The sequence below is a fragment of the Neopsephotus bourkii genome, unplaced genomic scaffold (assembly GCF_033783945.1).
Source record: "Neopsephotus bourkii isolate Nb327-2 ecotype Australia unplaced genomic scaffold, CSIRO-AGI_Nbou_v1 NB_1508, whole genome shotgun sequence".
Lineage (NCBI taxonomy): Eukaryota > Metazoa > Chordata > Aves > Psittaciformes > Psittacidae > Neopsephotus > Neopsephotus bourkii.
In genome coordinates this window covers 6,406,123-6,420,914 of record NW_026901984.1, presented here as the reverse complement: position 1 = coordinate 6,420,914, position 14,792 = coordinate 6,406,123, and the positions used below count along the sequence as shown (strand labels likewise).

Sequence of the window (14,792 nt, the reverse complement as noted above, 5' to 3'; positions counted from 1 at the left end):
CCTGTGCAGTTTAAGGAAGAGCCTCAGGGCAGAAGATCCTGAAAAACATTAGAGACCAGAGCTGTTGGATTGCACCCCACAGAAGGGGTAGCATGCAGGTGGAGGGATCCTGTGAAAGGACTTTACCACAGTCCTGTTACCGCTTCTCTTGCTCTGGGAGTGAAGAATACAAAATCACTGTCCGTCTTCACAGTGCCTTTTTCTGGGCCATCAGCCTGCTCCTAAGTTGGGGCATTGTGCAAAAATGGATTCAGTGATTTTCCTAATACCTTTCTTCTGAGAGAGCATTAGGATACCTGCAGGCTACTTTGTGAGGCACCAAAACATGCAAAATCTTACACGTGACGATATTTTCAGAGAAGCTATGGTTTCACCTTGTCTGTTTTCCTGTGTATGCAGCCTACATATTAGAGCTCACCCTTTATCCTTCTTTTGACTAAAATTGCCTGGTTCTCGTATTTGTCAGCCTGCAGAAGTATAATGCAGTAGGACTATGGCAGTTTGAAAACAAAAAGCCTTCACAGTAGTGTAGAAAACCCATCAGTCCACCAACTTCAGCCTGTCATCCCACAGTCTGTTGCAGCATCAGAGCTCTAAGAGAGCCTCACAAAGCCAGACAACACCCTGAAGGAAAGAGTTATGCACCCTACATTTGGTATGAGAACTTATGTTCGCCTATGTGATTGAACATTGCCAAGATAATGTAGTCCCATTTCTTTTCCTCTATTGTCACCCTTTTCATAACAAGCTCGTTACTGAAACATTATTACATTTTAATTGTAAGGGGTAAAAAGTAGTAGTGTAACAAAGTATGTGATACCAGTTGTGCCAATTTGTTTCTATTTGCATTTTTTATTATAATTAAATGTATTTAAAACTTTGTTTTACATTTTGTACATCAGATGTACCAATACTGCAAACAGGTTAATATCCATTCTACTGAAGTTGAATGTGTCTTTTCTCATAATAATGCATTTGTGTTCCTGTTCATTATCTGGTAGAGATTATTAATACTCATTAAGTCTTGACTTTTCAAAGTTTTAGGGGATCCAAGGGTATAATTCCCTGCCTAAGTATCCCTCATAACTGTGAAATCTGTATCAGTGCTGAATGAAAGTATTTAGCCCAGGTAGTGTTGACTAATTTCAAAATGCCTTCCTAAATAATGATAGGTATACTTCCTCTCAAGTACTTCTGAGTCACAGTCCTGTGTTATTACTATTACATGTTACACAGTTCTAGAACAAGAAAACCTGTCAAGTCACAGTGCTACAAATGCCTATCTTGATCAAACGTTCCATTTCCTAGCTTTCAGAAATGTTAGTATCACGCACTATTGCTTTGGTTTGGTTTCTCCCAGGTAATCCATTGTTCAAAAATCAGAATTGCAGTTTGTTGGACTGATAGGAAGTTCTGGCATGCTCACTTTAATACAGTAGAACACTTCATTTATCTTGTCCGGTATGAAGCAGATGATTCTACAAGTGCATGGTACTAGACTGGATGCATCCTTGTATATATCAGTGCCAGGAGTGTAGGGCTGGCCCCACTAACTTTTGGAAAACTCCCAGGGCTTGAGCACTTCCCGTGTATGACAGCATGAGGGAACTGGTGTTCATAAGGTCATACTGGCCAAGCCCATATTGGCTTCTTACAGTTCCTGTTTCTCCTCAGTAGTCACGGTATGATTGGCACAGTTATTTTCCTAGTTGTTCCATGCTACCAGCACCCCACGAGCCAGCACAGCTGGGAGCGTAATAAAAACAATTTTGTTTGAAAGGGTTTATCAGATTCCTGTTTATTCCCCAGTTACCCACCTACTGCTGTACTCTGGGTGAGAAATTGATAAAAAGGGGAGGAAAAAAAAGTCACCAAATAAATTCCTAGGAAAATACTGTGTAAGTTAATTGAATGAGTTGTGTCATGAACATTGCTTGACCAGCTTTAGTGCCAGTCTACCAGTGGTCCTCTCAGAAGTCACAGGATGCACCAAAGCCTGACCCCTGAGAAGACTTCCTGCCCAAACCAATAACATACACTTCTGGTTTTCTGGTGTCTCTTTGGTTTTGCAGTCCATGTGCCTTTTCTGAGTAAAATATGAATCATTTCAATGACTGCCCCCAACTCCATCAATCCTCACTCCAGACTTTGAGCTTTGCAAGATTTTCTAGTGCTCTACTGCTTTAAGTGTATTATTAGTACAGCACAGTGTTGCTTCCTCAATGAGCTGCGTTATCTTCCTGGTCCTTTTCTATTTGACCTTTCTTCACTGAGCTGAACACTCCCTGGTTTTTTAATTTTGGAGGTTTAGATATATTTTTTAAGTTACCTATCCCGGGAGGAGTGTATGACTCCAATGTATTGTAACAATAATTTAGAGATTCTTTTGAAACCTTTCTGAAGAGAAGGCCCATGTGAAGTTAACTATGGTTTTCAACATGACACTATATTGCTGTCATTAAAGGCTAATCGTGTGAGCAAGAAGCAAGTCCTAATTTGGATTCCTAATGAAACTTGACTTGACTTTTTATAAACAGTTGTATTTCTGCATCTTACCTCTGCACTTCAAGAACAGTGCTCATCACCCACCCAGTGTTTCTTTTGGCCACTGTTAAGAGGCATTTAATGTATTAGGCATGCTGTCAAGAGTTAGACTTTGGCACCTTATAGAGAAAGAAACTCTGGCTCTAACTTCTTGTCCTTTATGCCAAAAGTTGTAGTCAGGACATCTTAGATGTACGTAATACCAGTTGGGTACTTCACAATTTTGCCAGTTGCTACCTCTCCCTTTCCTCCTACGATGCTTTAAGGATGAATTCTTGTTCTCAGTGTGCTGAGGAACACACATTTTGCTCCTCACTGAATAATTAGCACTGTAGAAATAACATGTATTGCCCTTGCTTAAAAACACATTGGCCTCCAAGACACCAGCCAATTGTGGCACATTTGAAACACACTTTAAATGGGGGTTTAAATCCATAGCAATGCATTTGAAAGTTGGAATGAATGGAGTCTTGTACTTAACAGTCTGTTTCTCACTCTTTCTTTCTCTCTCTTCCTTTTTAACATATGTGTGTAACAGGCATTCGCCGAAAGTGGTGAAAGCAGCATCTCAGGTCCTCAATAGTATGTGGCAGTACAGAGACCTGAGAAGTCTCTACAAGAAGGTAAGGCTTGGGTTATTTCCAGATTTATCATCTTTCATATGGTTGCCCAAAAACTTCAGATCAAATGATTTATGTGACTGGAAATTCACCTAGAGTTTAAAGTTTCAGATACATGGAGCTATGTTCCAGTATACTTGGAGCCTCATTTCTACTCTTAACATAGAAATACCTTTTGAAAATACATGTGGTGATGAAAAGGGGATGTGAATTTGTTTTTCAAAATAATTCATACAAAAATTGCTGAATCTGACAGCCCTGGAGAGCGAAGTCATAGACCAAACCTGTGCAGGCTCTCCTGATGAAGCTTTCCTTCTTACACCTTGCCACCCTGTCCTGAGGAGGTTACCAGACTTCTAGCCCTTCAGCTCCAAAATTTCCTCATGAGATTGTAAACAAGAGTATCTGAATGAGTGGTGCTTAGGGACCAATTACATGTGGAGCTGGGCTGAAACTTGATAGCTTCACTTCCAATCAGCTGGCAGACAGTAGCATCATATACTTGGTTTTCAGACAGTCTATGGAGTCTTCAGTACCATACTGTTCCCACGGTCCTGCTAACCTCTTAAAAATTAATTGCAATATGTTAATACGATCCTGTGAAATAACATCCTATATAGCTTTTAAAACATCAGTGTCTACATAGTAAATGATAACATTTAAAGTAATTCTTGCTGAAGATTTTCAGACTGAATTACATTCCATGTGAATATCAGCCTTCAGATTTAGTTCTCAAAGGTCTTCTTGCTACATGGAATTTTGCAGCTTAACTAATTGATATTTGTACTTGTAATCTTAGCAAAGAGAGCTAAGACTTCCTGTGGCACAAAAGTTCAGGTCCTAGTTAAGGTTAAGGCATAAAATAGTGAAGTAGGGAAGGTTTACAGTGGCATAATCTGTGTTGTATGTATTTTGCACAAGGAAAGAGCTTAATTACATGAAACTTATGCACCAAATCTCAAAATGATAGAAGCTGACCTTCTGTTTAAAATGCTGTTCTTTTGCATGCCTCAGCCCTGCTTTTGTCAAGTCTGAGGAGTAAGGAAGATGGTTATTGAGTCTCTCCCATTGTTCACTTCCAGTATTTTTAGTCATCCTTGGCAGCCCTAGGGATACCATATGTGATGATGTTCCAAGTAACAGCCTGGTACTCAACTGTCCCATTAAGAAGTGGGAACAAACATGAGCTAGAGTAGTCTTTTCTTGATGGAAGGCAGTAACACACTGGAAGTGTGCATAACCGAACTTCTGTGCATGTGGGTGGCTGCACTGTAGAGGCTGAACTTCATTGCACCATAATCTCTCAGAGATTCTTACAATGTCTGGCTCATTTCCAGCCTTCTGTCTGTATATATACATGCTGTGATGGAAAAGCAATTTCTAGGGTTGCTCCGCACATAAGGTAATCTATATGCTGTATGGCTTCTGAGTATACATACTGCTACGTAAAGGACATTCAGTTGGTTGCCAGCATGAATGCCTGGTAGTGTACTTACATACTAAGCATGCTTTGTTACTCAGTACCTTGCATGCTTTAAAGAATATATCCTGCAACCACAAATACATACTTGGGGCATGGAAAATAGGGTCAGCTAGCCTTTGAGGTAGTTCCCAGGAATCTCATGGCAGACACTGTATTCTCATGAAGTATTTTATTGATCTCTATACTGGGTAATTCCTATAGGCTTCACAAACTCTTAAATGAAGGCCAGTCTCTGCTAAATATTTTTATGCTCATTACATATGCTGCACGCTCCTGTTTTTTAGAAGACATACAGTAATCTTTATAAAGTTATAATATTTATTAAACAGTAGGCTGACTGTGATGCTGGCTGGCTGAGTTTCACCACTGTTGGGGAAACAATGTTTTTATGAAAGGAAAATTATAAAAGTTTGTGTTAATCAACGTTATGCAAAGACTGGGTCAATGCAATCTTTATTTTGTCCCATTAAAATGCATACGCTAGTAAAAACATGTGAACATACATTTGACAGTATAATATGGTCATCACTTTGCACCTGCACCGCCTTTTTTGAAGTGCAGGTAAATCCCAGTGCATAACCATCAGCAATTTCTTCCTGTGTACTAAAGTATCTATACAATTACTTTCAAACAATTGGTGGCCTACTGAGAGGCACAGTTCTGTATTGTAATACAAGGAAATTGCAAGCATCACATCAGACTTAAGAAAAAGCAGCATCACTTACCTGGCTGTTTGAGAAACAGTGTAACCAAGTAGTTTGAGTTGTGTATTTTAGAGCTACATGTTTACAGTACAGTAAGTAAGGACAGGTAAAAAGAAGTATTATCATTTGTATTAATGGAGAAAGAAAGCAATATGTTTACTGCAGATGCAGTAGTAGTCAGTATATTTAGTCCAACTATGACTGCATCAGCAAAAACATGAAAACCTCTTTTCACTGCCTAATTTTGCTCAACAGAAGAGGAATCATCCCATAACTGGCAGAATATGAACTGCACTGACAGAAAGTGCATCCAGAGTTGGGGATTGATGTGGTCACCTGTCCTGGGTTTAACAATGGCAGTCGTTTTTCTCTTTCTTGGTAGGGGTCTTTCTGGCTGGGGTTAAACCACGACATCACCTAATGACATGCCACACCTGTAGAGTACCAGAAGCCGTGAAGTGCAATTCCCTCTTGCAGCAATCCCTGATAAATTCCTGGCTCGGAAGGTTAAGTGTAGGAGTCAGAAACTCATCCTCTATCTGATGCCAGTAGCGGGGCTGCCCTAAGCAGAGTATGTGCAGTAAAAGCTTCCTGCAAGCCACCAGTCCCATCATGGGTGAGCAAGCTCTTCAGCTGTAACATTAATATGCCTATGTAATGAAACCTAAATGAAGCTGCTTCTGAGGACAATGTCAGCATCAGATGTGACATAAAAAATTGCCCAAATTTCAGGGATATCAGGCTGCCAGCTTCAGCTATGCTGCTTAAGAAGAATAGTAGTGTTCACAAATTTCTTTGTGCCACTCAGTGTCTGACAGACACTGCCTGTTTCTCTGGGCCATTAAAGGCCAAAAAGTGCAGCAGCAACTATGACGACTCAATTAACTTCATTGATCAAATCAAGCAATATACCCTTTCTGAAGGTCATAGTGCAACTAAGAATCCAAGCAGTATTTTGACAACACAGAATATTAAGGTCCTGTCCATCTCTTTTATCCTGAAAAATGCAAAATTATTCCACAAGTCAGTGAGATGGAAGCACAGAAAATTAAATCTAGTAAGTCAGGTTAGGCTAGAGAGATGTTTCTGCAAAAAGAGTTTCAGGCTAGCCCACATACTGTGTTTAAACAGAAAGGCAGAGCAGGTGGACAGAATAAACCTTGCAAGCAATGTATCTTTGGGAGTCCAAAGCTCAGGGTTCTCATACCCAGAAGCTTCTCTGCAATGGGCTTGATCCTGCTTCCAGTGAAAGCAATGAGAAGGCCCTATTGATTCCAGAGGTCTTTTCTGTAAGGTATCAAAGGCAAGAGCTGAAGCTTTTGCAGTCAGTTGAATTTACTGGGGAGACAGGCTAACTAATCTGCAGCATCCAGTGTATCCTGTGATTCCCAAGGTCCTATAAAAAATGAGGATTGAAGGTTTATATATGGCTTTCAGTTTGCCAAAGCAGGAACATTGTGTCCATTTATTAACAGCTACTACAAGAGGAGTTGCACTCTTTGAACTGTTGGTCTGTCTTGTCAGATAGGTTTTTTATTCTCTAAAAAGCATGCACAGGTAGAGACTGTAGCTTTTCTGGCTTAGGAGAATAATGGATAGATTTCTAACTTCCCACAGCCTGGGCTGCATGCGCAAGGAGGAGGAGGTATTGGCTTTGTTGTCTCAGTTTTTGCTTGGAAAGCTCCGTAAGCCCACAATATCTTATGTACAGTGTTTGCAGAGCTGTGTCACACACACCCTGTACCCTCTGCTGACAGGTTCTATCCATTGTACTAGGATTTCCAGTTCATAGCTGTGCTGTGGTTTTAAGGGGACACTTAGACTTGTTAGGTTGGCCTGGAATGGAGAAGACACAGAAAGTAAAACAGTCAGCATTCAGATTCATGAGTGAGGTGACAGTGTTTACCATTCTTTATAGGCTGGGGCTTTGGGGAACAAAAAGATTATTTTAGTCCCTGGTATGGTTAATTTGACACTATCCTAACACAGTCCAACAAGGAAAAGCTGTAAAATGCATAAAGGTTTCTGGTCCTAAAATTACAGGAAAAAAACCCACCTTGACAGTCCAAGAGGAAGCAACAAATTTGGTCTTGAGATGAAGGAGCTTCCATCCATCCCAGAAGTTTAACTTGCAGATCCTTCATCAGGGAAGAGTTCACAGGCAGTACTGCTCAGTTTTACAAGCAGTAGCTGAAACAGAAATCTGATCTCAGGAAAATCCCATGAAGAGGAAAATAAGGTTCAGGTTCAGCCTCATATAGACAATGCTTAGATTATTTAAGTGTGATTCATTTCCAGATACCAAGTGAAAAAAAAAAAAAAAAAGAGGCGATCGTCACAGGTTTTCATCAGTAGATGAAATGTCTCCCAAAGAATGACTTTAATGCCATGTTATTTTTAAATGTGTTTGTTCCCTACAAATAAGACTTTTAGTTTCATAAATTTCTCCACCTCTGTTTTCTGAAGTCTATTCTGAAATACTTACAATCTGATTTTCAAAAGTGCTTAATGGTCACATGCTCTGTAGCCCCATGGGTGGCTCAGCACTTGAGAAGAACTAGGTAGAGGAGCTATTTTGTTTGTCCCTGTGCTTCAGACTCACAGTATACCCTTCTCCAAGTATCTTGGTAATCTGTACAGCCAGCAGGAGAATGAAGTGCTGCTTACAGCCTCGAGAGAGAGGTCCTGTCCCATTTAGTTTAGCCACCTAAGTAAGCAGGGTGAAGGGAGCTACTATGGTGATTCTTTAAAGGAGCCTATTTTCATGTCAGTAACACTGGATCCCACTCCAGTCTTTAAGGAATTAGCTGACTGAAGATTAAGGTACAACTTGGAAAATACAGGTGTGACTGTAAGAGAACAGATTTCCATTAGCTGGTAAACTCTTACCTATGTCAGTTTTCCAGACAATAACCAACTACTCTTAAACACAGATGGCTTGTTAAATTGCATGAGGAAATTTGAGCAAAAGGGTTGTGCTAAATGAATTTAACATGAAAAAAAATATTAAAAAAGCTTCAATTAACATTAAGTGTGTATAATATTAAAGAGCTGGAGGAACTGTCAAGAAGAACGTTTTCTATTAATTGGTTTGTTTTGCCTAATCACTTAGGCTCCAAGAAATTTGTTTACATTCTGTCATTATGTTTGCACTTACACCAGCTTCCAGTATATAAGTAGAGATCACAGGGAATTTATAGAAAATATTTTTGTTCCCCATTTGTTATCGTAGGTTTCTGTTCTGCATGGAATAATATAAATGCTTGTCCTGTTCTCCTGCCATATGAATAAGAATACAACCAATTATTTGAAACTAGAGAGGCTGTTCAGGTTGGCCGTCCTTCAGCATGTAGTGTGCTATTTCAACAGGGATACTATTGCGATAGGCGTTTAATGAAGTCAGAGTAGTCACTCTGAAGATGGCCTTGTCTGTCATTGGCTGGAAAAAATGCTTAAAATTGCCTGAAGCCTTAGAAGCAGTTAAGCCAGTCCTGATCTAGAAAAGGACTCTTTTTATGTGACTTTCGGAATAATAAAATGATTCTGTGAAAAGGTCCGTTCTCGCTAAATGTTCCATGAAAATTGACAGCAATAAACTTCAAAACTGTAGTCAAGGAGGTTTAGAATCTAAAGTCCTTTCTTAAGCAAAATATAAATACCCTTTAAAAATGTTAGCTACACAGTGCTATCTTGTAGACTTGCAATGCATCATTTGGATTTTCTTCAGTTAAGGTTATACCCAGTCAGATGTCCCCCCCAAAAGATGACAGTTTAGGGTGAAATTAGCTAGTGAAAGTGTCTTTGCAGAACTTAAACCCTACGTTAAGGATCTAAATTCCAAATCCATGATGTAATAATTCCTTAAAAAAGTGGCTTGACTTGAAGGAGCTATTCATGTGCTCAAATTGTGTGTGAGAATATGTCTTTTGCAATGCTGATCTTTCAGCAGGGCTTGATTTATTTCGTACGACTGGCAAGACACTTTTTCAGATTAATATATCACCCTTTTATAAAAGGGATGGATTAATTTAAGGTAAACTCCCCTCTGTAATAGAAAGGTAGATTATCACCATAGAGAAGGCATTGTCTAGAGCCCATTTTTATGTTAACTATGAAAATGCAAGTACCTGATTAATAAATGATTGACTGATTGATTGATTTATGGCAGTGGGCGGCCCCAAGCTTCAGTGTGGCTGATGACAGAGGATTTTCACCAACCCACCATTCTGGGTCATGGCACGCTCAGCATACTCTCTCCCAGAGCCAAGAAACCAGAATCTATTCCCCAACCCAGGTATTCTGGCTGTCAGCTGACCAGTGTTGAATTGTTATGTTTCATCCATACTGAGATTTGTACCCAAAAAAGTTCTACAGAAGACATTTGGAAAAAAAGGAACAAAGCCTTACTAAAGAATGTATTTTTAAATCATACTGTAGATTATTGCTTCACTTAGGAGAGCAGCCCCATTCATTTCAGCTGTGTGAGGAAGGTGTGCAGAGTTTTGCTCTCTCTGAGGACAGCATATACCAGAGAGGGGGACAACTGCATTACATTCAGTTCCCTGACAAGCTTTCTAGCATTTCTGTAATCTCTTTTGATTGCCTGAACCTTTCAAACAGAAAGGCAGTTATTGATAAGCACTATGTTGCAATAGCAGGTTAAATTTATCAAGCACTTTACTTACCTTTTCTGGCTCAATGACATCTGTAAGAAAGAAGCAATAGCTGCATATTTCAGTAAAAGGTTCTCAGGTAAATTAGGATATCTGTAGAAAAATCAGTGTGTCCATGAATGAATTAAATTTGTAAAATGCTAACTTTCAAAACATCTATTAATAAGAAATTGGAGATGTCTTCAGACGTAAATACAGCTGATGAGAATTAGAACAACTGGGCACTGTTTAATTTTCAGTACTAAAATTCCATTTCCTTAACCAAGTACGGTCTTTTGGTTTGCTCCCACTATGTTTTTTTCATAATAAAATGTGACTCTGTGTCATTACTGCAGAAAACAAAATACCTTCTACATATGCACAACATTCAAGTAAATTCTTGGATAAACCTTTTCATATATTTATATATATGTCTGTGTGTTATTTCTGTTAAAATATTTAGATAAAATAGGACTTCACACATTTTTGCTGGTCACAAAGGACGTAGTAGTTATGCTATTTTTTGAGGGTTTTTTCTACTAATTTTGCCTGGAAGAGGGAAGACATCAGAGGAGATCTCATTTAAATACTTTAGACATAAATATCTGTCAAGGTTAGCATAAATCCCTTTAATCTTTAGCTAACAGGAATATGATACTTAAAATGTGCAGCATTTCACCATCTGATATATGACATTGCTTAGTTTAATCAGGATTTAAGCAAATTCCTAAATTGATTTTAAATAAAGGAAATGTGGAAATTTGCTGTGGAATTATGATATTCAGGCCTTTCTAAAGCATCATCTGGGTAATTTTAGGAGATGCAGATTCAATATCCAAAAAGCGAAAAAAATTAACATCTTCAAATATATACTTCCATTTTTCATTTCTGTTTCAGTTTTTCTTGCCTCTAAACATGTTATTTGCATTTAAGCGAGCATTTTAAATGTGGCTTTTTATCAGACAGCAGTCTTATTAAATACTTAATCACGAAATTGTCATTGGCTTCAGTACTGGAAAAAAAGTTGGAATTACTGTTTTTTCTGTGTGTATGTTGAGTTAGTATTAATGCTATATTTTATGCTGTATATTAGTTTCCAGTGTTCATATAAGATATGTTTTCTTCATTGAAGCAAAGGTATATTTTCTGTTCTGCAAGAAATAACAACTAGTAGTTACAGCCCAAAGAAAAATCTGTTGATCTTGATCTGTTGATCTGGAATTTAGGTTTTACCTCAGTGCTGGTTTTTTTTCACCATAATTAGCACTAGGCAGCATCACTGTATAAACTTAGCCATTTAACTTATTTCCTCTTTTGACTGTGTATGCCTTCCCAGGATTGTTTTTTCAAGAATCATACAAAACTTTCCCAACTAAATTTGAACATTTGTGGCTCTTTCTTTGCCACTTGTCTGCTTAAATAATATCCTGTTTGCCTATCTACATATCATGACTGAATCATGAAAGCTTAAGAGGAAATAGTGCAAATAAATTGAGCTGAGCTGTACAAGTAAAAACTGGCATATGCCGAAGCATTCAGGAGTATTCACACATGGAAAAACTAGTGTATAAAGTGTGCTTGACTTTCTAAAAGAAAAGAATGAGGGAGGGGAGAGAAATTCTCAGTGTTTGGCAAAACACAAATCCATTTAGTGTCTTCACCTAGCGGTATTATCATTATAAATCATTTGGCTAGTTTTTAAGAAGGAGAATTAGGAAAAATAAAGGACAAAAATGTATCTAAAATATTTAAAAAATCTAAGTCAAAATGTTGTTTCGATTTTAACACAAATAATTATAATTTCGGTTGTGCTGTTGAGTATGTCATGTTCTGATTTTCCTAGCTTATACATCATATGAAGTAATAGCTCTCCTAGTTCCTTCTAACCTCCTTTGAGTATAACAGTATCAGACAGTACTATAAAGAGAAGGGATTGCCATTATGTTGTTGCAATGTTTTTTATATTTTACTTGGCCTAAAGAGGACAGAAAATCTTTTGGGATCAAAAATGTTGATGTTCTTCCCTGTATGACAGTGACAACACGTATTGGAATATCTAAATTTGTGTTTCTGCAACAGTTATTAGAGGGAAATGTTTTCAAATGCTCTATGCTTCTGAATTCCATCATTTACTGTATAATAGACTTCATTTATTTTGAACATTTTGCATTTTACGTAGTTAAATTGTGATACTCTCAAAGGTTTATTTACTGCGCAATATCACCTACCATTCCCTTAGTTGTGTTTCAGTTATTTCTGTATTTATATGTTTCTTCCTGATATTTTTTCTGTGTTTACTATGGTATTTAAAATATTAGCAGTAATCTAAAATATAGTCTGTGATGAACTGAAGACTCAATACTAATAATATTATTTTCATGTAAACAGTCCAATGTAGATGAAGCCAAACCTTGTCCATACTTACACTGTTTTGGTGTGGGCTTTCTTACGGAATAGTATCCAAAAAAAACAAATATGATGACTAAGCACAATTAAAGCCAAAGTAATGGCTTGCTTTTTGGTTTGGGGTTTTTTGTTGTTTTTTTTTTTTCCACTCCTTGCAAATACTTGTATGGTTGTGGAATGACAGACCTGCACTTTTGCTAGTAAATATGTATATCTGCTTACATGTATATACAAGTGGGGGGTGTATTGTAAAACAACACAGCATGAACATAGAAGATGCTGCCTTTCAGCAGGTCTGAACAAAGAGAGTTTGGGAATACCTAGAGGAATAAACCTTAATGACTTGAGCTGTGAGCTTAGAAAATTATATGCAGCTGTGCTTGACTGTTGCTTTTCCCATGAGGGCCTTAAAGGCATGGTAGTACTTTCCTTTAATACTGAACACTGTAGCAAGTGGTAATTCAGCAACCAAACTTAGCAGTTACTCTTCTAAATTATCAGTAACAACTGCATGGAAGCTGACACCATTCTAATCCAAAACCTGCTAGAGCTAGACTCAAGAGGTGCTAAACAAATAAGAAAAGAATGCAGGTGTGTCCATACAGTTCTCTAGAATGATCCATACATATATGTGATGCTAAGGCATCTTCAGTATTGATAGTGTCTCATGGTAAACTCTAGACGACTTATGTGGGAATAACTAGGTATTGTTCACTTCAAAACACACGTCTGTTTTTAAGGTTGCTAAGTACAGATTTAGAAGAGAGATGTTTAATCTCCTAATTGTGTAAAGTCTGTCTGCAGAGTACTCTACCCTTTGAACTTCTCTGAAGAAAAGAAAACTTACAATGCAGCCCAGGAGTCAGTGTCTTTGACTTGGAACCTTCTGAAGGGAATTGTGTAACTGAAGTTTCTGAAATATCCTTAGGGTAAAGGTACAAGTAGACAAACAGAATCTGGAGGGTTATGCATAAGTGGAAAGTCACATCTGCAAAATTTTTCTTCTCAAAAATACGGTTCCTCAGAAGACTGGATTTTAATACTTGAATACAAAGGAGATAGTAAGAAAATTAACTGCATGTCTCTTAGGACATTTTTAGTCCACTTATATAATATATTTAACATTTTTAAACTATAAATAACACTAATTAATGGCAATCAGAATTTAGCTGGATTCAGATGTACAATACTGAAAAGAATCCAAAAGTTTTTCTGAAGACTTTAAAGTCTTTTAAAGGTACATGTTAAGAGAACCCATTTTTTATTTCTGTCATTTTTTTTCTCCAAAATCCATTCAAGGAACATGACTTCTTACATTCAGAACAAAATATGATTTTTAATTAACTTGTATGCTTAATGTTTGCGTATCTAGATTTAGACACAGATGTGTGAGGAAAGAGTATAGGTGAGAAACTCAATTTCTTCCCGCAACCCTTAAAGGTATGTTGGATGGTTGCTTACAGTTTTGTAAACAAGTAAGACCAATAGAATTTTTACTAGTAGTAACAGTATATACAAGCAGTACAGAGGGGATGGAAATCAGATTGAATTTATTACTATGGCAATCAAAGCATATTTTCAGAGGTAAATAGTCTAGCTATGATGGTCTGACATGTAACACTGGGCATCTGTTGCTGTACTTAATGCTATCATCATCCTCCTTCTTCTGGGTCCTGTAAGGATGTTAAAAGTGTTTACTTCGGCCAGTACATGTAAATTCAAAGTTCAGTGAATATTAAGCTGGTGCATCAATATCCTACTTTAGGTCATGAAGAACATCTTTTAATATTCCACATGATCCAATAATGGGTGGGTAAAAAATTGCTGGGAAGTTGTGGTTGTCCTTCTTGTTTCTGCCCTCTTCATGTGCTAAAACTGCTAACAGAATTTAAAAATGGCCTAAATACGTCTGCTGTTTCAGTCTTGGAGGAAAGAAGCCCTGTATTTTGAAAGGAGTCTCTTTTGTAGTATGTGTGCTTTGTTCTGAGGTTTTTTTACCTCATTTGCTAGCTGATACAGTATGTCTTGATAAAAGATCTATAGCTTATTCTTCCTAAGGAGGTAGAAATGAAGAGTTTAACTGTCAGTTTCTAAACTGTTTTACTTTTAATGTAAATTTACAGAAAGTTGTGGTTCCCCTAGAGAGTTTTAGGCTTTGGTCCAGTAGTGTATTCCTGTTTGAGTTAACGATACTAAAGCTCTTCTCATTATTAATGTCTAAGTGTTAATAATGAAACTACATGTTCAAAGCAGCAGTTCCTTAAAATTAATACAGCTTAGAAGTAAGCAGTCAGATATCTAAATTCTCTAGTTTAAGAGTATTCATGCAAAAGCTTTTGACCTAAACCCAAGGACAGCATGAGTTTATCTAGTGATTTGTCCA

The 14,792-nt window shown here is 37.6% G+C and overlaps 1 protein-coding gene across 5 annotated transcripts in view; it reads left to right on the top strand.

The window, feature by feature from the left end:
• Positions 1-14,792, top strand: part of CTNND2 (catenin delta 2) — a 650,408-nt gene that overhangs the window by 612,049 nt on the left and 23,567 nt on the right. For 3 of the 5 annotated variants that reach the window (XM_061369698.1, XM_061369699.1, XM_061369704.1), the window contains exons 18-19: positions 3,083-3,167; positions 9,520-9,645. In XM_061369698.1, coding sequence (XP_061225682.1) covers positions 3,083-3,167; positions 9,520-9,645 — 211 coding nt within the window. The remainder of the gene's footprint in view (positions 1-3,082; positions 3,168-9,519; positions 9,646-14,792) is intronic. The other 2 variants (XM_061369700.1, XM_061369701.1) reach the window with 1 other exon arrangement.